At 38.1% G+C, this 26,994-nt stretch overlaps 2 protein-coding genes across 3 annotated transcripts in view; one reads left to right on the forward strand and one right to left on the reverse strand.

The window, feature by feature from the left end:
• The window catches only part of LOC131683670 (atrial natriuretic peptide receptor 1), a 369,276-nt gene that overhangs the window by 325,859 nt on the left and 16,423 nt on the right, over positions 1 to 26,994 (forward strand). For both annotated transcript variants that reach the window (XM_058965853.1, XM_058965852.1), the window contains 9 exons: positions 3,512 to 3,626; positions 3,881 to 4,025; positions 19,981 to 20,280; positions 20,363 to 20,498; positions 20,557 to 20,768; positions 20,831 to 21,326; positions 21,544 to 21,699; positions 23,102 to 23,276; positions 23,352 to 23,501. In XM_058965853.1, the coding sequence (XP_058821836.1) occupies positions 3,512 to 3,626; positions 3,881 to 4,025; positions 19,981 to 20,280; positions 20,363 to 20,498; positions 20,557 to 20,768; positions 20,831 to 21,326; positions 21,544 to 21,699; positions 23,102 to 23,276; positions 23,352 to 23,501 (1,885 nt within the window). The remainder of the gene's footprint in view (positions 1 to 3,511; positions 3,627 to 3,880; positions 4,026 to 19,980; positions 20,281 to 20,362; positions 20,499 to 20,556; positions 20,769 to 20,830; positions 21,327 to 21,543; positions 21,700 to 23,101; positions 23,277 to 23,351; positions 23,502 to 26,994) is intronic.
• LOC131683671 (uncharacterized) lies at positions 21,710 to 22,538 on the reverse strand. The gene is made up of 2 exons (XM_058965854.1): positions 22,010 to 22,538; positions 21,710 to 21,952 (listed from the first exon to the last, which is right to left on the reverse strand). Exons 1-2 carry the CDS (start codon positions 22,407 to 22,409, stop codon positions 21,729 to 21,731), a joined length of 624 nt encoding a protein of 207 aa, XP_058821837.1. The 5' UTR covers positions 22,410 to 22,538; the 3' UTR covers positions 21,710 to 21,728.

The following is a 26,994-nucleotide window of genomic DNA, read 5'->3' on the forward strand; positions in this document are numbered from 1 at the left end:
TTAACTTTTAATTTTTTAACTCATGCGGACATCATTAAAGGGGTGCGGCGTTTGAATATTAATTTCATAATATTCAAAAAAATCCAATCCGAATTTTATTTTTCTGAAATATGTCAAAAATAGCATGAAACATTAGTATCTAGTGTCAAAACAAACGAAAATTTTAAAAAACAATTTAGTTCCAACGAAAAAAAATTCGAAGATCAAAAACTTTAATGTAATGTCTTATGATTAAAAAAAATCCCAACGAACTGGGCTTGGGAGCAGAACTAATAAAAAGATGGCAGAGATTTGGGGCTCCAACTAAATCGTCGTGAAGTTAAATTGAAGTTGAGCTGAATTTTGGAAAAAAAAATTGGAACGGGATTTCACAGTTTAAAACCCAAGTTTTGTGAAATTTTAGAAAATAACATCTTTTAGGTGAAAATGCGCATATTTTATCGAATTTAAGCAAACATTGATAATCAGTAGCGCATCTTCGTGTGGATATAATTTTCAAGTCAGTAATTTTAAGGTTCATTGTTCAGAAAACTATTTTTTCGCGGATTTTTTCTTTTATTTCGATAATGTAACTCTTAAGTGAAAACTTCGTTGAAAATAACAGGTAAGGTGAATCATGAGTGAATAAGTACAATCGTTAAAAATATATGTGTGTTTGTGGGTCAAGACGGACAGTCTTGATTAATTCGATTGATTCATCCGTATAAGAAAATGTCGTGTCGTGCGTGTCGAAACAAAAATCTAACCTTCAAACGTGGAGAACCGTCCAGCTAGTTGAAGTCTGACATTCAGTAGACTGCAGGATGTAGGTAAACGTGACAGACACTAAATACGGAATGCTTACAACTTAGAAAAGGTAAACGACTTCGTGCAGGTTCCACACTTTGGCTGTGTAATCGAGGAACTGATTTTACCAATAAAACATTTTAAATATATAACCTACCAGTTTTGTATAATAAGTGATCATTAGGGCGTTGCAAAAAAAAACTTTTTTTTGAATTCTCAAAGGCCCCCCCTCTCATATTGTGACAAATGACAAAGTAAGCTCAGATGCCAAATTTCACATCATTTGGACAATTTTAGAAATTGGTACTATGGGAAAATATGGAGGAAAAATACATTAAATGCTATAACTTTTGAAGTAGCAATCAGAAAATTACAATTTATACCTGTTTTGAAAGGAAATAATCTAAGTATTTGAATGAAGATATATTTTTCTCTTGAAAAATACGGGAAAGTGGGGTACTGGGTCATTTTGACCCCAAAATCCCCTATTTTTAATGATTTTTCTGCTCCGTGATGCAAAACATACATATTTTGTAGTTTTTCTAATGTAAAAAAATCTCAGAAATCGAACGGAATCCTTTTGACCTTAGTTCGAATACGAGAAGTTGGGGTTATAGGGCTTTTTGTCAGTCATATTAAATTTTATCATTTTCTCATGCATATATCTCTATTATTCTTCAATCAATTTTCATAAAATGTAACTTATTGAACGTGTAAAATTCTGAAGAATAAAACAAAAATAAAAACGTTAAAGGTAAAATTCAAAAACATCAAACTTTTTGATATTTACTCTACAAATCTCATTTTTTTCATTATTTGTCCTAATACCTCAACTTCCCCTATTTTTACAGGAATGTAACTTTTCTCATGTGATTCCTAAGCATATTTTACACTAAAAGTAGTAAATTAAATAAGAATTTTGTTGTTAAATGGAGTTAATATGTGCGATTTTATGATAAAAATGTGAAATCGACACTATATGTCAGATAATTTGATGTTCCTGAATTTTACCGGTAACGAATCTATTTTTGTTATAATTATAAGGATTTTCCACGTTCAACAAGGTATAGTTTATGAAAATTGAATGAAGAATAATAGAGATATATTCACGAGAAAATGATGAAGGTTAATATTAATGTCAACAGGCCATTTAACCCCAACTTCTCGTATTCGGACTAAGATCAAAAGGGTTCCATTTGATTTCTGAGATTTGTTTACATTAGAAAAACTACAAAATATGTATGATTTTCATCACGGAGCAGAAAAATCATTAAAAATAGGGGATTTTGGGACCAAAATGATCCAGTACCCCACTTTCCCGTATTTTTCTAGGAACAAATATATCTCCATTCAAATACTAAGATTATTTCCTTCCAAAAGAGGTATAAATTTTAATTTTCTGATTTCTACTTCAAAAGTTATAGCATTTAATGTATTTTTCCTCTATATTTTCCCATAGTACCAATTTCAAAAAATTTCAAGCGAAGTGGGCGGGGGTCTAAAATTGTCCAAATGATGTGAAATTTGGCATCTGAGCTTACTTTGACATTTGTCACAATATGAGAGGAGGGGCCTTTGAGAATTCAAAAAAAAAATTTTTTTGCAATGCCCTAGTGATCATTGGCAATGATTGTATAGCTCTCTTTATGACAACGGCAAAAACGATATTAGAAAATACATCATTTGCTTCAACTCTAAATTGGAACCCGGATCGTATTTTTTCATCTCGAATTGCACATATATAATAAGAAGCACCACATTTTTTCAAAAGCATCCGTTAGAACCATATATTATGCTGCTTTGTGTTGTGACCATCATATCTCCAAAATGTCCGTCTTATCCCCAGTTCTCTTCCATTTCAAAACTACGCACAACTACCAGATAAAGTTTTTAGTTATCTGATCTATACTATATTTCTCCCTAATTTTAGGTAAAAACTATTTTTCTCTACTAAGGATAAAATTGTTGTGGTGTTTGTTGAAAATAGTGTCAAAAATGCGGTGTACACCACAGCTCAAAGTATGCTGGACCAATCATTTGGAAGTTTTGCACAGTACATCGCTTACATCATTTCCCAGGTACCCACGGAAGCTTTTTACTTAAAATCGGATTTTTGGCTTTAAAGTGCTAAGAAAAATTTAAAAAATCCAGAATAAAAGAAATGCTCCCTATTTACCTGGGGAATTGTGCAGAACAGTACTGTGCAACATTTCAAAATTATTGGTCCTGTAGATTTTGAGTTATGACATATACTGCAAAATAATTTTTTCGAAGCGCCTCCGTCAGTCTCTCAATTTTCAATATTTTGCTATGAAAATGTACGAAAATATTGTTCGAATGTTGCTTCACTATATAGAGATTAAATGAATGTACTCTCTGTATCACCAAAACATTTTTAAATACCTCTTTTTTACCGAATTAATCAAACACTCCCCAAAAATAAATGAACTGAATAAAAATAGTAGATAGTTTTTTTCACAGATTAAAGATTTTTGAATATTTGACGGTTTTTACATTTCTTACAAAAGACTCAAGACGCTTTGCAAACTTGTTTATATTTCAAATTTTTGAAATGTTGTGATATTATTTTTTGGGTTACAACAAAAAATTTTTATTCTGGCTCAACATAGCATATTCGTAGCAAGTTTTCTTTATTGACGGCACTTATTTTTATAATCGTATTCCAAAAAGGCACTAAACTCTTCTTCCTTTTTTCTCATTCCAGTTGTCATTATGTGTGCCAGTCCAGCTACCATCCGGGAAATCATGCTCGCAGCAGCCGAACTGAATATGGTCGACAGTGGTGAATATGTTTTCTTCAATATCGAAATATTCAGCAGGTAAATAAGCCAGGTTTAATTCTGAATACTCTTATAAAATTCATTGCCATAGTTATCGTTGCCATTGCCATTCCGGCATTCGGCTTCCTCGCCTCGCAAAATATATTCTTCATGCATCTCCCATAAAATATACGAACAGCATCAAAGCACGTACGAAACAACTTGATCCCTAATTCTATGTCACGTAATATCGTTCACGCCATTCCCTTCCCCCTGACATTTCGGAATGACCAACCGGAAATTGCGACGAGCAGCATGGCCGCTACGAAGAAACCGCCCTGGTTTATGAAAAATGACACGGCGGAGCGAAACATGAAGGCGAAGAATGCTTATACGGCTCTGCTACAGGTGGTCGCTCGACAGCCGGAGAACGAAGAATACCGTCGCTTTTCCGAGGAGGTAAGTCCCGAACGACGATAAAATTATATTTCCTTTGGCTTATTATTTCTCAACGATGCTTCAGGCATCCTCGATTTGAGCAGGATCGCCTGTCTTATACAGTCAATATTTGAGAGATTATTATACCATTCCGATGCCATTGCTTCTTGGCAGTGAAAGAAAGAATCTAAACAGCAGACGTTCGAAAGCGATTGTTCATGATTGTCCATTTGAGCGGGAAATTGTTCAGCAAATAGAAGAAATAGTTTACCTTCATCAGTATAGTTGAATCTCGATTTTCTTTTGCTGGTGCTTTAACCATTGAGTACGTTAATATGTCGAAGTTTGGAAAATGCTTCCGCGTTCATCTTGCATATTTTATTGATGTTCGTGACAAAAGTTTTATCCAGTTTCACTTGTTGGGTAAATCTACCGGCATTTATTAATGCAAATGTGCCATGGTGACACCCCTCTGGTATATTTGCATTAATAATCATAATTTTTCTTGAAAACCGAGAAGTATAAGACATTTATATTGCTTTAACTCCGTAGATATAACTATGTTTTAGTAGAATCCAACTTTGCGCACAAGACTGGTTCAATTTTTGACTTTTAGCTTCGCCAGGTATTGATTCCTTTTATGGCTCTTGTAATAGTGCAAATTTTGGCTATTCAAACAGGGTTGCTATGATTAATAATAAAATCCAATTGTTTTGAAGTTATGCTGCTTCTTTAATTAATAACTTTTCTCAGCGAATTTTCACAAACTCACAATGTTCCACTAATGTGTTCAATAGAAGAATACCTTTAGAAATATAAAGTGTTCTCATGAATTGATTGATGAGGTGATTTTTTAAGAATTAATTTTCAATTTTAACCGATTTTCCATACTAATTCCCATATAAACTTTGAAATTTTTGGAGCTTCCATAGACACAACCGATTGGTACCAAAATTTGCACAAATACTAAGAGCCATAAAAGGAATCAGTAGAGCCTAGTGGAGCTAAAAGTTAAAAATTGAACCAGTCTATTGCCCACTCTACATCTCAGAATATATTTAAGATCTTGCGATGTTCGACGGAACTACGTCTTTGTTTTTCTTTCATATCTATCTTCAATTTTTTAGTAGCTTCGCAGCCGATATCGGAGCATTTGTAGGAATAGATTTTTGTAAACGTCATTTTTTTTCCGATAGGTAGAGAAGTAAAACTTCCAAAATATTCGACTTTATTCGTGTTAAAAATCCCTATAGGATAAAATGATTGTTCGAGAGAGCTGCTTGTGGTATTTAGGGTAGTGTTGTCATAGGAGGTTGTATAATGTTTAGAATCGTCGCGAGAAACAAATTAAATTTGGAATAGCTTGATTGTTTTCTCGATAATATTTCAGGGTGTCTTCTACTCTCACGGTTTCAAAAAATCTATTCTTTTTCTTTGTTTAATTTCAATATATATGTATCTGAGAATACGCCACAGAAAGGATTTGGTGAAAATCATATTCGTTGGCATGTTTCTGGGAACCAAAATGTACCCATCTCCGGCCGTATCTGAGATACTAAGCGCGGCGCACCATGATGGCGCTTGTCTATGGAAAAATCATTGTTTCGTTGAATTCGGTCCATTCTTGCAGTTTATGTATATGTGAGCGTCTTTGAATAGTTTCTTGTTTTTTGGGGACGACATAATTGTACCGAAGTAAGAATGCGTCGGACATATTGAGAAGCGTATGGGAACAAGATTACGAAAACTGAAGAAAGAAAACAAAGGTATCGGTGGGAAAGGAAATCATCTAATGATTTATTAGAAAGATGCTTAGGAGCTCACACACAAAACAATAATGAGTCTCTGAATAGTGGAAGCTGTGCCTTAGCGCCAAAACACATGCACAAATTCTGACAGGCAGGTGGCCAATTTTGCGACTTATTTGGCAGTTAGCATCTTCAACCAAGGATTTTCATCGATATTACAAGCTATGGAGGCGATGGGAATTATCTTGGAGACTGAAACTGAAAGATGTGCTACTCGACTCCAAAGTGAACGTATAACTCGTTCTGAATACAAAGAAGAAGAATACAGTATAGTATATAAGTAATAAGTGTTTGTGTAATGTAGTCTACGATCGATTAACGCAAAGTGGGTGTCGCGGCAAAACAGGCCCGAATTCAACAACGGGAGCAAAATGTGAACAAGCAAGAATATTTTCGTGATGAGGAAGGTGAGCTCTATGGCCCCGGTATTGCAAATTTACTAGTAAGGTACTATAATCGTATTATACACCGTACTTTATCTTTAAACGCGTTTTCCCGAAAGTAGTGTTGTTTAAGCGGTCAAGTAAGACTTTTCATGGAAGTGCTGGTCCGATTTCAATATTTTTTCTCCTATTGTTCAGAAAACATACCGCTATGTTTACCCGAAAGGGATTTGCAAAATGTCAATTCGTTCCATTTTTATAGCCCCTAATAGGACAAAAAATAACGAAAATATTGGAAATTTTCACAAATCGATACATAACTTTTACAAATCATGAAATAAAAAATACCTCTCGGGAAAACATAGCCAACGTGACTACGATTATAAAAAAAAAAATATGAGTTTTCTGATTACAGATTACCCAATTTGTCAAAAACTTTACTTAAGCGGGACCAATGCAGTTTCATCATCAATGTCATCAATAAAGTTTCAAGGTGACGAGAGATTTTTCTTTTCGTCTTCAAAAATAAAATTTAAAGTCAAAACATGTATCTTCAAAATAAAAAAAAAAGGATTCAAAATCCATTGAGTAGATGCTTTACAATTTGTTCCCAAAAAAGTGCTCAATTGTAGGCCTCGCGAGTAGAAGACCCCTTTAATAAACAAGATTTTTTAGCGGACGAATGACCATTTGGATAAAACCCTCAATAAACCATTACAATTACAAGATTTTCTAGCTGCTCTTTTCATTGAATAGTATGGATGCTTCAGAAACATTATTTTTTTCAATAGTGCAAATTTGTTTTATTGCTCAAAGTTTTTTGTTTAAAATGGCAGGATAAGAAAGGTTAAGGTATTCTCCAATTAGAAGTTTATTAGAAAATGTGCACCAGGCCCGAAGAGAGGTAATACGGACCCGGGGGGAATACATCCCAGCAAATTATTTATAACCAAAAATTTTGGGCATATATTGTTCGAGATCTAATATTTAGTTATCTGCGAACAGTTATAGTGCGGTTATACGCAGCTTTCTAACTATCTTGTTTATTATTGTTATTATTATTTAAGTATAACGATTTTTACCTCAATGGAGATTCGCCTTGTTTGGAAATAACATGCGTTAAAAAAAATAATTTTCTTTGGTCGTTTCGGCGCATGGCCTACCATAGTGTGCCATCTGGTTACGAAGCTAGCGTAGAGTTCTTTGGATGTAGTCATTACCTTCAGATGATGTGCACTCTCCGTTTTGGGCTGAACTAAGTACAGTTGACGATCAGATCTCGTTCCTATCAGACGTGCATAGAGATCGAAGGCTACAACGATTGAAATAGCTGAGAGCAGCTGAAACTTTTGTTTGTGCGATACTTTTGTGTGATACATACTATAGCTTCTGGAACAAAGAACATGGATGAATTAATAAAGAACACGTTGATGTTCAAATTTCCCGCTGAAGCACCAGGACCAAGCATTGTGGAAGTCGCTCGCTTCATCAAGGCCTTTGATGCGGACAAAGAAGCCATGGAATGCAGCTACAAGATGTCGGAAGAACAGTGCATATGCATAAAGTTTGTAAATGAGCGGGCCATGAAGGAAGCTCTGATGCAGAATCCAGAAAAACACGTGTTCCTGTATTCAAATGGAACGAAGACAGAAATCAAAATGTCGGTCGCTGGAGGATGCATCAAATACGTTAGGATCTTCGACCTACCCCCAGAGGTCCCCGATGCAGAAATTGCAAAAGTACTCGGCAAGTTTGGAAGTGTACGAAGAATGGTTCGAGAAAAATTTCCTGCCACGCTTGAACTGGACATGTTTACTGGAGTGCGAGGAGTATACGTGGAAATCAAAAAGGAAATTCCAGCCACGCTATACTTCCTAAACAGGCGCGGAAGATTGCACTACGACGGACTGAAACAAAAATGTTTTCTGTGCAAACAGGAAGGGCATATTAAGGCAGAGTGTCCAAGAAACACCATCAACCAAGATAAACAGACAGGAATGACACCGAAAACAGGAACAAGCTTCGCTGAAGTCCTTAGGCAAAATAGTTCCTCTTTCTCCCAGAGAATCCAGCTAGAAGAAATGACGGTTCTGAACCCATCAACAAACCAAAAACCCAGCACAATCACAACGTCTGCGATCTCAGAACACATGGTTCCCGAAGACATAGCGGAAAGTGTGCACAGTTGCCAAAATGAGGAGATAGAAGTGGTTGAAACTGCTGTTGCAGATGACAAAATGGTAGATCAATCCACAAAGCGACCACATGGAACATCATCCACTGATCAATCTGATGAAGACACCGGTCGCGCCTCACAGAGCAGGAGGATAAAGACGGATGAGGACCCCCTGGAAACCATCGCAGTGAATATTCTACCCACGAGAAGCCGCGGTAGAGATAGGCAGAAAGGCAAGAACCGAAGCCGCAGTGGCAGAAGGGAATAAAAGATAAGTATATGAAATTATAAAGGGCAATGAACTTTGTGCGAAAAGTTGCCTCTATTAATATCAATGCCATAACAATAGCAGCAAAAAAGAATCTGTTGAAAGAGTTTATTCTGAAAAATGATTTGGATATCATCTTCCTACAGGAGGTGGCATTCTATGATTTCACGTTTTTGCCTACACACGTTGCTATGGTGAATATCAGTGAAACGAATAAGGGAACAGCTATTCTTGTGCGTAGAACACTCGAAACGCGGGAGTGTTTGTTAAGTTCATGTGGAAGAATTACGTCAGTTGTGGTTGACGATATAAACTTTATTAACGTATATGGTCATGCAGGGACACAATTCAAAAATGAACGTAATGAGCTTTTTGAAACACATACTGGAGTGCATATGTGTAAGCGTGGAATTGTTGGTACTATATTTGGCGGTGATTTAAACTGTATTTTAGAGGCGGAGGATATTCGTAGTGAAAACAAAAACTTTTGTCGAGGTCTCCAAACTTTTATTGACCTATTCCGTTTAAAAGATGTTGAGAACAAATTAAAAGGTGCTAAAAAGCGTTTCACATTTTTTCGAAACGAATCTGCTTCACGTATTGATCGTTTCTATGCTTCTGACTCCATATTAAAAAAAATAAGCGGGTTTGAAACTAATGCTGTCCCTTTTTCGGACCACCATGCCATTTCATTCCAATATGATGTTGGTAAAGATGGCGTGATTGAAGCAACAGGTCGGGGTTATTGGAAAATGAATACCTCACTTTTGTTATCTGATGAAGTAACAGCAGAATTCGCTGAGATTTATAACCAACTAAAAAATCGTAGAAAATATAACGATAATTTCTCCGAATGGTGGTCCTATGATGTGAAAAACAAAATCAAACAGTTCTACAAAAACAAATCATTCGAGAGAAACAAACAAAGCAACTTAGAAAAGGAAACTCTGTACAAGGAATTCAACCAGCTAATTGAACGACAAATTAAAGGTGAAAGAGTAGATGAAGAGATTGCAAATATAAAGACACATATTATTCAAATAGAAAACAATCAATAAGAAAAGTATAGGGTGCGCTTTCAACCCAGCACTTTGTTAGAATCTGAAAAAATTGGGATTTATCAAATTTCTAAAATGGTTAAAAATCAATCGAAGATGGGCACAATGAAACTAAAAAAGCCTGATGGGACCATGTGTAGTCAAATAGAAACGAAGCAGATAGTGTACAATCATTACCAGAATGTGTTTAGTGAAGAAACTTGTCCGGATAGAACATTTCATACCTTGAACTCAATCAGGAAATCGCTTAGTACTAACTCAAAGGCAGCTCTTCTTGAGCTGATCACCGAAGACGAACTTAGGGATACAATTCGACAGTCCCATCAAAAAAAGTCTCCAGGCCCTGACGGGATTACATACAAGTTCTATCAAACTCATTTTGACTTGCTCAAAATAGAATTGTTGAAGCTTTACAATGATATTTACTCTGGAACATTAACCCCTTTGGAAAACTTTTCTAGTGGCGTAATTGTACTGATTCCAAAAGTAGGGAGTAAGTTTGATTTAAATAACTACAGACCAATAAGTCTATTAAATACAGATTATAAAATTCTGTGCAAGATTATAGCTAATAGAGTGGGGAAATATCTTGGAGAAATCATTGGTGAAGGACAATGTGCTGGAATCGAGAATAAATCATGCACTAGTAACTTAGATATGATCAGAACGCTCGTGGTTAAAGCCCAGCAGTCGAAACTGTTCAAATTTTGTCTACTCAGCATCGACCTAGAAAAAGCATTTGACACAGTTAATCACAAACGACTCTGGCAAATCCTTGAAAAATTTGGTATACCTATGACTTTAATTGAATGTGTGAAAAAACTCTACAGAAGTGCAAGCTCAAAGATTATAGTGAATGGATTCCTTACTCAGACAATTGCGATTGGGCGCTCAGTTAGGCAGGGATGCCCGTTATCGATGCTCTTATTTACATTGTATATTGAACCTCTAATTAGAGCCATAGACCGTAGAACCAATGGTATCTTAGTCTCTGGGAGTTTTGCTAAAGTAATGGCTTATGCTGACGACTTAACAATAGTGGTACGAACTGACGCTGAATTTGATATTGTAATGGAGACAATTGAACAGTACTCACTTGAGACCAACATTAAACTAAATCTGAAAAAATCCGGATTTTTAAGATTCAACAATTGCCGGATAGGACCGCAGCTAATAACAGAAAAAAATGATTTACAGATATTAGGTTTAAAAGTTTCAGTGAGCTACAAAAATATGATAAACACGAATTATAATGCGTTAAATAATTCGATCAGTGCAATAGCCAAAACACACAGCAGTAGGAAGTTGAACTTAATAGAGAGAGTTTGGATACTTAATACTTACATGCTTTCTAAACTATGGTACGTTGCGCAAATTATACCGCCAAATAATGCACATCTTGCACAAATCAAGAAAATTACTGGCACATTCTTATGGGGACCGAGCAGAATTTTTAAAATAGAACGATCACAACTGTACCTGCACTATTTGAAAGGTGGTCTTAATCTTATAGATCCCGAAACCCAATGCAAATCACTTTTCATGAGAAGCTTGTTATTTAGAAACGGCCTACCCTTTGTCCACTATTTGATTGAAACCAATAATATCAAGGCACTCTCACTCAACAGCCAAAGGTATATAACGAAAGCTAAAAACATCCAACAAGTTTCAAATCTAACTACCAACAAGCAGATTTATTACTTCCTATTAAACGAGATGAATATATCCGTAAAAGTGGAGAGAAAATACCCGCAAATATTATGGCCAACAATTTGGGAGAATTTGTCGCACACATTTTTGACTACAACTACTAGAACACTTCTATATGAGATGTTTAATGATATAATCCCAAACAAGGTTAAACTATTCAATCACTCTATAAACACAGAAAATTTCACTTGTGATATTTGTAGAAAGCCGGATAATAATGTTCATAGGATGAAGAATTGTTTGAATTCGAGTGTTATTTGGGATTGGGTGAAAGATGTTATCAAACGAAGGATGAACATTCGTGAAGACCATCCTCATTTATTGCTATATCATGGAGTTGGAAAAAGGAATTATAGAACCAAAGCAGCATTATGGTTAGTTTGTGAGGCGATAGCTTATAACCTAGTACATTTTAGAAATCCTAGTTTGTATGAGTTTAAAAAAAGTATTCGGGAAGCAAGATGGAATAACAGAACATTATTTTCTAGGCACTTTAAAACATTCCTTAACATCTGCTAATATAATAGAAACAACAAGTTAGCTATAATACCGTATATCTATTAGACTAAACATAATTAGATATAGAATGCCTGTTTAACTATGCTTAGTAAATAAAGAAAAAAAAAAGTTAGATATTACTAGCCTGAACTAAGTTACACATTACTTGTTTTCATAATATTGAAATTCTGCTTGATTACTGAGATAAAGCGAAGAACGTGATGCTAAATTGTAAGTTTTTGGCTTCAAATCTCTGTATTTTGGAATTGCTTCAAGCTATATTGAAATTTTAGATGTTTTTCTGTCTAGAAAATTCGGCATATTAATTTTTTAAAAAAATACACGTATTGCGAAGCTAAGTTAACTCTTCGACTTAGTGTTTAATTTTTTAGTTTAATTAATCTGTAGATCGGGCACCATCGAAAAATATAAGCATTCATGTACTACCCATGATCGCATAGTTGTCCCGTTTTCTATGGGATTTCCTATCTTTATGGGATTGATATGCGTTCATAGGCAGTGTTGTAGATTAAAACTCACTGTAAGTAACACAAAATCTTTAAAATCAACAGAAATCACTTATTAATTTGGAAAACACAATATCGCCCACAGCTTCTACAAAACAAAATGTAATGCAACATAAACACATTAAAGAATGTATTTCACATTACTTGAAGTAAAAAATGAGTTATAGCGCCATAAGTCTAATACAAACGGAGAAAAGCAAACTTTACCACCTTACCCCTTCCACCAACTAGTTCCGGGCTCTCCGTTTGTCAGCTTAGCTTTCGGCATAAATTGTTTATTCGTGTGAACGAATGATAGAAATACCACAGTTCTAGATTCCCTTCGGCGTCATCATCTGTTGCGACAACGCAGAAACTACTAATAACCAGAATCAGTTAGTGAGATGTGAAGAAATTGTCTTTTTTTTTTTAAATTACCGTAAAATCGGAGTATCTTTGAGCGTATATGAAACTTGTTTTATCAAATGTTCGATAAGATCATTGCACAGTACAACAAAAAATTTCACAATAAAATTTTCCAAATGATTGACTCCCTGTTCAAAATCTATGAATAGTTCCGTTAATTCGATACACCCTCACCTAGTAACCTTTCTGACAACTCTTACTAAAAATTCTTTAAATCAAAAAGATCGTGAGACCTAGCATTCGCAGTCTCAATATGTTCTAAACATCGAGATCAATCCAGCTTTTGTCCTTTTGCTAAGCGTGTGCTTTCTGTCCACGCTGAGCTGACCTATAGTGACCTCCGTCATTATTTTGGAAATACACCGCCCTAGACAAACTACGCACCTGACACTGTTCTATACTTTGGGTATCCAGATGTCTTACTGTCATCGGCGTACTGTGTGAAAGTTGAGCAAACTGTGATCGTGCCGCACGCGGGCGGGACCCTACTTCGGGACCCACTAGGTCGGGTTGAAATCGGAGCCGGTAGCGTGAACGTTTTTGAAGCGCCCGCACTCCGTACTGGACGGTCGTCCGGTAAGCGGAGAACTTGGTTCATACCACTCGCCAGGGAACGTAACGGACGATGACTACAGGCTCTGTCTTCTGCTTTATAACTACGTGTGATGACATGATTGAACGCTGAACAAGAAACCTTACGCCGGGATGTTGTAATAACCCCTGCACCTGTTCTACCTGATCCTGTAAGTAAGGAAATATTCACCTGTGGCCTGCTTGCAGCCACAGGGCACTTATACTCCTGCTTTTAAGAGGACATTGCGACTCATTACGAAAATGATGTTGCTCCACAGGGTAATTAAACCACCCGACAATGGCTTGTTCCACCGTAGCAACTGAACAGCGAGTTGGGACTTACTACGCGTGGTGTGCCGTTGGGCTCGTGATGTATTTAACAGTGGACACCGTCCCGTATGTTTTCCAACATACACTACCAGTCTGGGCTTGTCGGATTGTCAATCGGCAATGATAAAATCGAGGTGCCCTCAGGACCCGTCTTGAAACACTCTATCCAGCGTGTAAGTCAATGATGAGACCGAGCGCTGCCGGGTGTTCCCGGTTGCAGTATGTAAAACCAAAGGCGAAAAAACTCGTGCGGAATTACGGGCGAGACTCTCTGCTCGTCTCTCCTTCCTCGGGTGTTATAGCCGGTATGCTTTGCGTACCGCCATCGTACCGTAACATACCGTGAGTGGGCAGGATCTGATCCGAAAGCTGGTGAACGATGCCTGATCAGGTTGAAGTCAGGGGAAACCTTAATGGAGAGCCGAACTAATTCTGATGTGCAGATCGATTATCAGAATTGGGCAAAGGAGCGAAAGACCAATCGCACCATTTAATAGCTGGCCACCTCTGAGGTTACTCTCAGGATAGTTGGAGTACGTAACAATTTGGATTCTATTCTTATCTCGTAAAGCGAATGATTTTTGATTCAGTGTATTCTTACCGATTTGTTGTTTACATCAATCGCTCCATCTGTTTTTAATTTTTGACGAGATTTGTGAAGCTTTTATCGTTGTTTATCGTATTAATCGAATGAGAATTTTGTTTTTACCGTTGTTATTGTGCAGTTTAAAAGTGTCTCCTATTTGTTTTAGTGTTGCGGAAAAACCAACGAAGAACGCAATCAAGTGAACTTCTGTGATTTAACCACCGACAAACCGACATGTCAACTAGAACGATTTCGGTGAAAATTTTTGGCAAATAATTTAAACTCGGAACAGTAGCTCCATCTCTATAATGAGTTACACATCATTACTTAACGTGTCTCTCGTAGAAGAACAGAAGAATGTCCTCTAGTAAAAGTCTGGACAAGATAAATTCAAACGAGCAGAAGTTTTTCGAATTCAAATTATCGGAGCATCGTATATTAACGTTTTAAATAGAAAGTATTGTTGTATTGACTAATTTTGTTCTCTGGTTGACTCCATGAAAAGTTAATCGAAAAAATTGAATCGATTTTTTTTCGTCTGTTGCTGTGATTTATAATAGTCGATTAATAGTTTGTCCAGAATTTCCTCTTAAAGTGAATTTTGACAGTATGCTTATTGGCCCCTTCTCAAAAGACACGCGCGAAATGTTCAACAAAACTAGAACATATATTTCTAAGGTTATAGTTTCATTTAACCATTTCAAGTATAGCCCAACTTCGTTGAGCCAAGTGCCTTGAAACTATGGTTGTCTATTTTCTCTTGTCCACAATTCTACTGGAGGAACTCAGATACATAGAGTAGCTTCGATGTTTATTAGAGAGTTGACTGAAAATTTTGTAACTCGTACTATCAAACGAACGTCCGTTTGGCATGACGAGTTACCAAATTTTGCGTCGAATCTCTAATAATATCTTGCCAAATTTTAAATTACAGTGTCATGTCAGTGTGTCGGTAACTTAACCACCAAAACTTTCCACCGAACGCAGCATTATTTCATTGTTCGCATTCTCAGATCGGCACGCATTATGGAAAGTGCATGCGATCACTGCACGAAAACCGTAAAATCGGGCGACGACTTTATTGAATGCATGGGCTTTTGCAAAAATGTGGTGCATATGCAATGTGGGAAACAACTTAACAAGCCGTTTTTGAAAAAAAAAAAAATTGCGGAAAACCCAAATTTATTTTGGATGTGCAATGAATGTATGAAACTGATGAAGTTCGCTCGCTTTCGCAACACCATTTCGCTGCTATCGCTGGGAAAACGGATGACGTCTGTGCTGAACTAAAAGCCGTTATCCAAAAATAACCAGAAAATTTCGCGCCTCACGAGCTACTCCAGTCCGTCCAAACTCCGGTACCTCTCGACCACGTTCCCCGATCAGAAACACATAATAAAAACATTTCAAAACTATATCTTGCGCTGTTACCAGATATAATTTTCTGTTATTTTAACTACTAACGAAAACAGATTTATAACACAGGTTACTACGAAAATTGTATGTTGATATAAACTTGTTATTGCATTCTGATTGGGTCCCCCTCCCGCACCGTTGCTCTGGCTATATCTTTCCCGCTTTCATCCCAGCATTAGCAAGGAGACTGTCGAAAAAATGTACTCGTACCCAGAACATTTGGAGCTCGCCGACTGATTTTATTCAGCCTTCAGAAGAAGCATATCCTTCCCTAATGCAACCCGGCCCATCAAAGGTCCTGCAGAGGACTCCGCAACGATTGGCAATGCCACCATTCAAACCTACACCGCCATTGTGGAGGAGCGTCGATGCTGATCGCATACTGTGACGCAACGCAGTTGGTAGTTGGTGGAAGCCCTTGATCCCCCCGCTACAGTGGAGCTCTTGCAGCCAACATACAGGACCGGCAGTCGTCACGGTCCTGTATGTGTGGGTGGAGAAGGGCACGTATTATACAAATTGTAACGATACAATGATTCAACCGATTCACGCTACTAGTTCATCGTCCGACTCTCGCCTTAAGCTACTACCGTCCCATTCCTGCTCTCCGCATCGCACCATCGGGGTTTAACGCATACTGGGACGCACCGCAGTTGGCACTATGGAAGCCCTCGATCCCCCGCCACAGTCGAGCAATTGCAGCCAGCGTTCATCAGTCGCCCCGGTCCTGTGTGTGGGATGGGTGAAAGGGTCTTCCAACCCGCCACAAATGGCAAGTATACATCTTATCTGAACACTTCAAGCGCTGATATATTCTTCGCTTCCAGTAATTTGCCTTTTGCTCCGACATCTTGTGACCAGATGTCAACCACTTCTCTCATCGACGACGATCGTCGCTTTTGGCTGCACGACGCAGTTTATTCGCTCTCTGCTGAACCTGATCTGTCTTCCAACAACATCGAGGTTTACTACCAGAATGTTGGTGGCTTAAATTCATCAACGGACAGCTATTTGCTCGCGACTTCGGGCTGCTATTATGATGTCACTGCCTTGACCGAGACGTGGCTCGACAACCGTACTTTGTCTCGCCAGGTGTTTGGTTCAACATTCGATGTCTACCGCAGTGACCGCAACTCCCTTAACAGCCAAAAGACATCACTTGGTGGTGTGCTTATCGCCGTTCGCCACTGTATAAGAGCCCAAGTGATCAACGATGACCGGTTGGGCGAGCTCCGAGCAAGTGTAGATATCAATGAAACTTTCCGATCGAAATCTGTTCCTGTGTGTTGTGTATTTTCCACCTGACAGAATGCATGATTTCAGCCTGATCTATGTAAATCTTTCCTCCGTTTCTTTCATCACTTCGATCACCACCTCGCCTGATGATATAGTTATACTGGGCAAATAATGGATTTCTACGATTGGATATCAAAAAATCTTCGCTTATCAACAATGCCAGTTGTATTCTGGACATCTACAGCAGCGCAACTCTTCGGCAAAAATAATAATGTAATCAACGAGAATAAACGTACATTGGACCCCTGCTTTGTAAGTGTCCGGGACTACGCTCCGTACTGCCGTACTGCTCCGATTCCTTTAGTGCAGCATGTGCGTCATCATCCCCCACTACATCTTGTACTCGCTGGTAACCTAGGAGTGGATTTTGAAGACGTCGCAATCTCTATCGTCTACGATATTAAAAACAAAACAAACAGCAAAGCAGACGCGCCTTTTTTAGATACCAGCGAAACGTCGAGCGTCAGCTGAAATTAAGTCCAAGTCGTTCTGGAAGTATGTGAATGAGCAGCGAAAAGAGTTCGGCTTACCATCTTGTATGTCGTTTAATGGAGTTTTAGGTTCCGACACTAAGGAAATTTGCCAAGTGTTCTCCGACAAATTTTCAAGTGTTTTTTTTCCAACGAGAGCCTTCCACTACAACAAGTCACTGCCGCCGCCAATTTAATTCCTTCTCTAGACCAAACCATCAACCGAATTTGTGTCGATAATGCTTCCATTCTTGCAGCAAATTCCAAGCTGAAAGCATCTAGTTCTCCGGGCCCAGATGGCGTTCCCTCGATTTTTGTCAAAAAGTGCATCAGCGGGCTTCTTAAACCACTTCGGCGAATCTTCGTGCTCTCGGTTACTACTGGAACATTTCCTTCCTGCTGGAAAGCAGGCCACATGTTTCCAGTCCATAAAAAAGAAACAAATCGAACATTGACAATTACCGGGGAATATCGTGTTTAAGTGCCTTATCAAAACTATTTGAGCTGGTTGTTTTAGACCCTATTTTAATTCACTGCAAACACTACATTGCAGGCCACCAACATAGTTTTATGCCTAAACGATCGACAACGACAAACTTACTTTCATTCACATCATATGTACTCGATGAATTCGCTGACGGATTGCAAGCCGATGCTATTTACATGGAGCTATCTGCGGCCTTCGACAAAATCAACCATGATATCGCAATAGCGAAGCTGGAAAAACTCGGTATTCATGGACAACTTCTGCGCTGATTTCACTTCTACCTCGATGGAAGGCAACTCCAAATCAGCATTAAGGACTGTCTATCTGCACCATTCTTTGCTACATCCGGCATACCATAAGGAAGCCATCTCGGTCCACCAATATTCCTCCTCTACTTTAATGACGTCAATATCAAATTACAAGGACCACGCCTTTCATTCGAAAATTTTACAACAAATACGGGATAAAACTGACGCCGAGTCTAGAAACGTCTTCTATGATGAACTCCTTAAATTCATACCACAGACTAACAGACATAACACTCAAAAATAATGCTTCGCCCACTTTGGCGGTCATTTTAAATATATTTGTAGTTGGGACTGTGGCCGCTTTTGAAATTATGGCGCCACTTACATATGAACAAGCATATGGGAGATAGACCACTAGTGAAAAATTATTCTCAAGCCTGAGGGGTACCCCACCAGCAAATGAGTGTTTGGAACCGTGAATAAAAGGTGGAGCTAGTGTTCTGGAAAAATTGCTGGACCGATATTTTTTAATGTAATTCCGTCATAGTGTTATGTCTGTTAGTCTGTGTTCATACTTTTACTTGTAACTTTTTGTTTTTGAAAAAAAAATGTTAGGTTTGGGAAGTGAATGAAAATCATTCGGATGGGACTGTACACCGCCCTCTGGGTAGCGTAAAGTTAAAGTGTCGTGTATTATATCAAACAAACTTCCCTACAAATTTGATTTTTGTATGGTGTTTGCATGATATGGTACCACTTATTGTAGCAAAACAATCGTTTTATTGCAATATCTTGCACATACATCAAGAATTGTTCAAACTTTACCAATTAAACATAATTTCATATACTCGTTCTCCTTCCAATGACTAGACCTCATGAGTCAATCGCAAAGATAGTCGTCGTAGTGTAGAGCCTCCCCAACCCAATGCGTGGGGAAGATGTGCCCGCCCTTTGCGCATGTAAATGGTAGCATCAGGAAGCTGGCATTTCCTGTGCTCATACATTATTGTGTTGTTAGTGGTAAATGTAATATGATATGATTTAATAATTGTCAAAATTATAACAATACGAAATGTGATAAACTCATTTGGATTTCGATTCTATTAATACTTAAAATGTGTCCTGGGCAATGTACTCAGTGTTCGAAAATCTCATGATACATGAGCTATAATCAAGTATATAACACACTGTTGGAAATGTTGAACGAACTCTAACAGCGCCATACTATCTAAATCGATTCTTAGTAAAAACGTTGACCACCACAAGTAGATAACCTAAATTGACCCTGCTTTGACACCAGTTTAGCCTTACCAAACCGAAACGTGTGTGACGTCGTGAAAACTGTCGAACAGGAGTTGACAACAGCTTCCTGCAACTATGATGTTACCCCAAATGTATAAATATGTTCTAACACCCACTTGGATCCTCCATCCATCCTAGCATAAGCTTGACTGTTGCTACTGTTGTCAACTCACCCACATTTCTTACCAATTTACTTTGAATTCGAAAAATATAAGATATTTTGTAGTACATGAACTGTGTTTCAATGATTTCTAGTTCGCCCTTTCGATAATATCATTGTAATCATCGAGAATGCTTTCTTTAGTGGCCAGTTTTGGCCAATTGGAATGGCCTGCCAAATCACGTTTGGTTTATCACCTTCAAATGCCTCAGCCTCCAAAGTGTACAATTTTTATGCTGCAAAATAATTCTTAATGCATCCCTTTCTCACCACAGGTCAAAGAACTTACCAAAACCAGATTCAACTATACGTACGCTGACGATGAACCAGTGTCCACCTTTGTCACGGCATTCTACGATGCAGTGCTACTGTACGCCTACGCCCTAAACGACAGTATTACTCAGCTAGGCGAATACCAAGCACTAAAGCAGCCCATCAACGGAACCAACCTAGTTCATCTGATGTGGGGCAAATCGTTCAAAGGAATTACCGGAAACGTTTCTATCGATTCGAACGGGGATAGAGTTTCCGATTATTCGCTACTGGATCTTAATCCCAACACGGGGATGTTTGAGGTAAACGTTTTATTTGTATTTTTCATTTATTTATTCTCGTGACATGCTTTAACATTCATTGACACTAACTATTATTTTCAAGATAGTAGCAAACTACTTTCACGACGGAGGACTACAATTTGTGTCCGGGAAGGAAATCCATTGGTCTGGAGGCAAAACCAAAGCTCCACCGGATCGCCCTACTTGTGGATTCGACGGATCACTTTGTCCGGATAACTGTGAGTATGATTGTGATGTATATGCAAATTAGTACAGAAAATGATGGTCCCCTATTAGCCCTTCCAGGTTATGCTATCCTTTCTTTGATTCTCGGCCTATGCGTTATATGCATGGGTATCGCATCAATCCTCGGCTATCGGCATTATAAGCTCGAAGCGGAAATTAATTCCATGACTTGGAAGGTACACGCGAACGAGGTGCTCTCTTGTAATCCCAGCCGAGGTCACCGAGGAAGCTTACATCTGATGACAAGGCGAGGTAGTCAAGCCGTAAGTACTAGCATTCCGATTCTTAAAAGTAATTTATGAACCAATTAGTAGTGGGATTTCAGACGATTTATTCCGAAGACTTCAATTCCTTACCTGGCGATCGGCAAATCTACATTAATTTTGGGTTCTACAAAGGCTGCAAAGTGGCAATCAAAAAGATCAACATTCACAATCTGAACCTGAACCGTAGCTTGATGCTGGAATTCAAACGCATGAAGGACCTACAGCACGACCATCTTGTTCGATTCTACGGTGCTTGTCTTGAACCCAACCCGGAACCGTTCATACTTACCGAGTACTGCCCAAAAGGGTCTTTGCAGGACATCCTGGAAAACGAAACGATTAAACTGGACTGGATGTTCAAATTATCGTTGATGCATGACATTGTCAAGGGTATGGCGTTCCTTCATTCCACTGAGCTTCACTCGCATGGCTCTCTGAAATCATCCAACTGTGTGGTAGACTCCAGGTTTGTTCTAAAAATCACCGACTTTGGGCTTCATCAACTGAGGAGGCCCACCGAAGAGCAAGATCAAGAAAGTTATGCCTATTGGAAAAGTAAGTTCGCCTTTCTACTATGCCGGGGTAGTTTGGGTGAACATTAAATATAATCAATAAAAATACAAGCGTGTCCTTCATAATTGATTATGATGGAGACGCTTTGTACTTTATTTGTAATGTAATTAAATGCGCATTATTTCAAACAATAGATTTTTCTGTAAGCTATGGATCTCGAATTTTCAATTACATGGTCTCATCTTTTTTTTCCCCTCAGAACAACTTTGGACAGCTCCGGAACTTCTGCGCAACTTGATTCCTGATCCAGCTGGTACGCCTAAAGGAGACGTCTACTCATTTGGCATCATTGTTCAGGAGATTGTGTCACGTCAAGGGCCGTTCTTCATTGGAGATGATGAAAAATCCCCAAAAGGTAAGTAAGGGTCCATCATTCATTGCTACTCACTCATTAGTCCTGCGCGGCCAAAACGGGTATAGGCATAACAAGCAACACGGTGGCGAATTTACATTTTCTTCAGTTGGCGATCTTCTCGTCGGAGTCCCATTATCTTGTTCCAATTTTTCCAACCATTGCAAGCGTGGTTGCTGCCATGAATTGACGATCGAAGCAACAGGAACGAACTTATTTATAGATTGTTCTAAAGCCTCTTCCCAATTAAGTGGAACTGGAAATACAAATTAGTCATGCAATAAATTGTATCATATCGTTGATTTAAACTTACTATAAATTTTAATGATCCTTATTCGTCTGGGAGCCGTAGTTTTTCGTCTCAAGTATTCATTGTATGCATCCCGAACATTTACAGCTCTCTTTCGCATAAGTCCCACAGAGCTGTCATTATGTACACACGACACCATTCCACCACTTGTTCCTGGCAGCTGGTCATCCGATCGGCTCTGCGGCGCATGTCTTTGTTTGGATTGGTTAGTCAGCACGATTGAGTCGCGCTCGTGTTTGATGTTGTCCAAACAAACAGAAAAGTTTGACCTCTTCGGTTGCTCATAGATTTTATAGGGGGATTTGGTCGCCGGGACACGTTTCTCTCGTTGCTGTTGAGATTCGGATCTTTTGTAATCAACTTTCTTGGTCCGACGCTTTCCATCCCTATCCTCATTTTGCATCGCTCAGCTGGGTCGAATACCGGTACAGAAACATTGCACCTACTGGGAAATTTCGTGTAAAATGCCTAACCTGTGTCGTTCATCGTCCTCAGCTACTACGATCGATTTTTTCGTTATGGTATTTTCGTTTTTGACCTTGCAGTACTACAGCGACTATACCGTCGCGACGTCTGTGTTAAGCTCATGCCAATTTGCGGTTAAAAAAGTTTTTCTATTTTTTTGCATTACATCAGTGACCGAACACAAATGCCATAAGTCTAATAACTACTCACCCCTTGACAATCCAACAAAGGACTATAGTCTATAGACTATATATAGTAAGGTTCGTCGTCTATCACGCCCATAGTCACTAATAGATGTTTTCGGTTTATTAAGTTTTACTTTAATAAAAAATGACGTCCTTTGATCCTTACACATTGTTTCGAAGTATATGTTTGGTTCACTCCATAGAATCGATTGGTATTGTTATGAAAATACTTATACTACCCATGATCGCATAGTTGTCCCGTTTTCTATGGGATTTCCTATCTTTATGGGACTGATATGCGATCATGGGCAGTATATTGCCTTATATTGTCTATTATTCAAAACTTCTGTTAGCCCCCAATTTGGCTTCTGAATTGAAAAACCAATTTCCTCATATTTCTTTAAACAATTTACTTAAATCAGTCTGTCTATTTTCCAATTCGTAGAAATTATCAAACTAGTCAAAAATGGACCTGAGGCGTACAACGCACCGTTTCGACCGAAAGTGGACGAAACCTCGTACGAGGACGTAAACAACCTCATGGTCAAGTGCTGGGCAGAGGACCCGGCCGATCGTCCAGATTTCAGCTGTTTGAAAACAAGCATTAGAAAAATCAATAAGTGAGTACATCCCATTCATTAACAACATCTAACATTGGCTCCTATCCTAATCACTCATCGCATTTTCTGTCGCAGAGAAAACGAATCTGGTAATATATTAGATAATTTATTGAAACGCATGGAATTGTATGCAAATAACCTAGAGACATTAGTTGAAGAGCGTACACAAGACTATTTCGAGGAAAAGCGCAAGTGCGAGGAACTCCTGTACCAGCTGCTGCCAAAGTAAGTTTTTACCTACAAATAAATTAAATATCTTTTCAGGCACCAAAATATTTGTCCAAAATACTGTAATGATAGTAAATAACCATAAGGTATATAAATACTACGAGACTACTATAAATAATTTACCGAGTTCAATTATAGTAAACAACAAAAATTCTAGACCAGTTAAAGGATTTGCGACTCGACTTTGTCTCATCAGAATCCGACACTAACTTAGAGCCTTAGAATTAAGCTAAACTCTGGATGGACGCTAACTTCAAAAATGAAGACACAAAATAGAAATTTGGTTCGACATAGAAAGACAATGCAATAGGTACTATACTTTATTTCTCACTAAGGATAAAAATTTGGGTGTAAACCAATTTTTCTCCTCTGAGGAGAATATAAGGTAAAACCAAACTTTTGCGTAAAGGGCATGTAGCCTATAACTAAATTAGTTATAGAATGTACGTTGTGACTTCATCTCATCAGAATCTGATGATAACTTTGTGCCAGAATTAAGCTAGTGCCAGATTGACGCTAGCTCAAAAAACATAGACACAATTCATATTCATAGGCGAACCCCTAGCAAAGTGTGTTGTCCCGCATGAAAAAAAAGTTCTATTAAGACTGATGAAAACTAGAGAAATTGAAGCTTGGTTCGGTTTAGCATGTCAATGCAATATGTACTAGGCTATGTTACAGTGGCGGCGCGAGGTGTTTTGCCGCTCGGGGCCAACAATTAAATTTGCCGCCCCTTTGATAATTAATTTTTAAGAGTTCGATTATTTTCCACTAATCCACGTAAAACAAATATGATAAAAGCACAGATAACAGACGTTTAGGCTCGATTTGAATCGTGTGTAAATACCCGCTACTGGAATTCCAAATAAATCAGACATCTGTAACACGTTTGGCAAACGTTTGTAGATGGCGCAGTGATCGATACAATGTAGTTAGAGTGCAGCTGTCAAACACGTGTAGCAAACAGTTGCGCAGATGGCAATAACGAAACACGAACTTCCAACGTTTATCGATTTGAAAGTTTACACAGGTTTTTAAAGAAATTTTGTTCTAGCCTAAACGTCTGTTATCTGTGATAAAAGTATTAGAAAATGTCTGCATAAAAAGGAACTTCTTCACATTTTATTGTCAATATTTTGTTATATTATTCATTGAAAAGCCATCACTTTTTTATATATTATTGAATTTTAAAATCGTATCTTTCTTACTTTTGATTCATGCAAAAGTTTTACCTTTTTTGTCTGCATGATTATTCAAAGATTGAGTTTGGAAGCTGCTTCATATAAATATTTCCGACTAATCGTTTCACATCACAATTGCATTTTGGTGATAATCTATTAAACTTACCTGAAATTAATTTCTTAGAACAGTTGTTTTCAACCTTTTTCGTTCAACGTACCCCTTTCCAAATATCCCAATGATATACCTCTTTCTGAAATTTTTTACCATCATTACCCTGTCAGGAAAAAATGATTTTCAATAGAATGAATCCCATAATTTTACAATCAGACCCCTGTTCCTGAGCACTCTCAGTAAGTATTTCAATTTATGACACACTGAATGTATAAGGACAAACATCCGACGGGAACGTAAGGAAAACAAGTTAAAATTTGTCCCGCATAATTCACCTCCTACAATTGTCTAGTTTACCCCCGGATGAAAACCACCGATTTAGACTGTCTTCGGCTACCTTTTTCCATTGATGATATATAGCAAAAAATCGTATTTTTCGGGAACTTCAGCGCTAAAAACTTTTCCGCCCGGTCATTTTTTAACCGATTTTTAATTTCTGTGTTCTGGAAAGAAAGAGAAATGACCTTTCCAACGGTATGTGTTATGTTCTTTTGTTTAAAATACTCTGATCATAACTTTAACTAGCGCCATTCTCCATATTCTACTATGCTGCCGCGTATTGAACACAGAATTCAACTCTCAAACAAACCAAGCACTCGATAGCCTGCTTCCTTCAACATCCATGCTGCATGGGCATATAGAGCAACAGGGAGTATCAGTGATTTGAATAAATCAAGTTTTGCGCGCATTGGTCTTTAGCAGACTACGAAAACCATACTCGCAGCAGCAACATAACTTTTTCCTTCGTGGCAAACATCGTTATCATATGTAACTAGTATTTGAATATATGTATATGAATTCGTTGTACCGTATCCCACAGATTTCCAACTCGAAACCAACACGACTGCTACGTTCTCTACCAGCTACCATGTACTTTGTCTTATCAGAGTCCGATTCTTGCAACTTCCCTTGTAAAAGGCAACAATGTTTCTTCCACTGCTCTGCGATCAATACCAATGATGTCAAAATCGTTCGCGAAGTTAAGAAGCATGTGAGATCTAGTGATAACGGTTCCGTTCCTTTGCATATCAGATCTTCGTAACGCTTGATTTTATCCTATCTAGCATCATACGAATCAGTTTAATCCGTTTTGTCGAGAAACCATGCTCAAGCATTATCTGTGACAGTTTGTTTTGTTTTACAGTATCGTATGCCGCCTTGAATCCACAGATGTTGAGTCTGCAAATTGTATTTCCGGAATATATCCAGAATTTGTCGCTGGGTAAACATTTGGTCCGTCGTTAACTGTTCTTCTCGGAACACGCTTTGATATTCGCCGACACAGCATTCATCCAACCGGCGCAGTCTGCCCAACAGAACACGAGATGTACCTTGTAGGCGGCATTGAAGATCGATATGCCTCGGAAGTTATTAAGTTCGAGTTTACAGCCCTTCTTGAAGATTGGGCATATGAGGTCATTCAACCAATCCGAAGGCATTTTTTCTTCCACGCAGATCATCCCGATCACGCAGTAGATTGCCTCGCACAGCCAGTCACTCCTAACCTTTAGAAGTTCACCAGGGATTCTGCCCTTCCCAACGACCTTATCGTTTTTAAGCTTTCGCAGAACCTTCCGTCTAGCAATCAATGAACAAAAAGAAATTGCAGATTTGTTTACTCCTCGCTAATCGCAGGGTTTACTTACTCAAAAAAAAAAACTTCGATCGAACAACGTTCGCTACCGCACGAAGCTAAACTTCTATAGAACACTTATTTAGGTTTGTCTTATCTACTATGCTGGTACCGTATCCGAAATTTAATAGGAAAGAAAACACCTCTCCAATGGAATTGAACGATTGAAAATACAATGTATACTTTTTGAGTTGGAGGCATGTAAAGAAAAACAAATAGTTTTCAGAAAAGTTCAATAACTCTCTAACAATTGAAATTTGATTATTCGTGTAGAATATTTTTTAATCCAAATATGTTCCTCTATCACCCCTAGAGAGATTCTTAACCATAGACCAAGCAATCTGTATATGATAAAGCTCCCTGGTTTAATCCCAACAAATTAGTCTGCATACTATCTTGCAATATGTATATAGTTTTGTTCTATCGCATCCATCATCAACCTTTTTAATCGTCAATAGTCGCCAAAACGATATAAATTCAAGCGTTACAGCTGCTCTTGATTTT

Source organism: Topomyia yanbarensis, chromosome 2 (genome assembly GCF_030247195.1).
Source record: "Topomyia yanbarensis strain Yona2022 chromosome 2, ASM3024719v1, whole genome shotgun sequence".
Classification (NCBI taxonomy): domain Eukaryota; kingdom Metazoa; phylum Arthropoda; class Insecta; order Diptera; family Culicidae; genus Topomyia; species Topomyia yanbarensis.

Bases quoted from the DNA above. Each gene is read 5' to 3' on its own strand.
- LOC131683671 (XM_058965854.1), bottom strand. From the start codon at position 22,409: ATGCAAAATGAGGATAGGGATGGAAAGCGTCGGACCAAGAAAGTTGAT. The intron at 21,953-22,009 runs GTAAGTTTAAAT...TTGTATTTCCAG, and splicing joins AAGGATCATTAAAATTTATA to TTCCACTTAATTGGGAAGAG.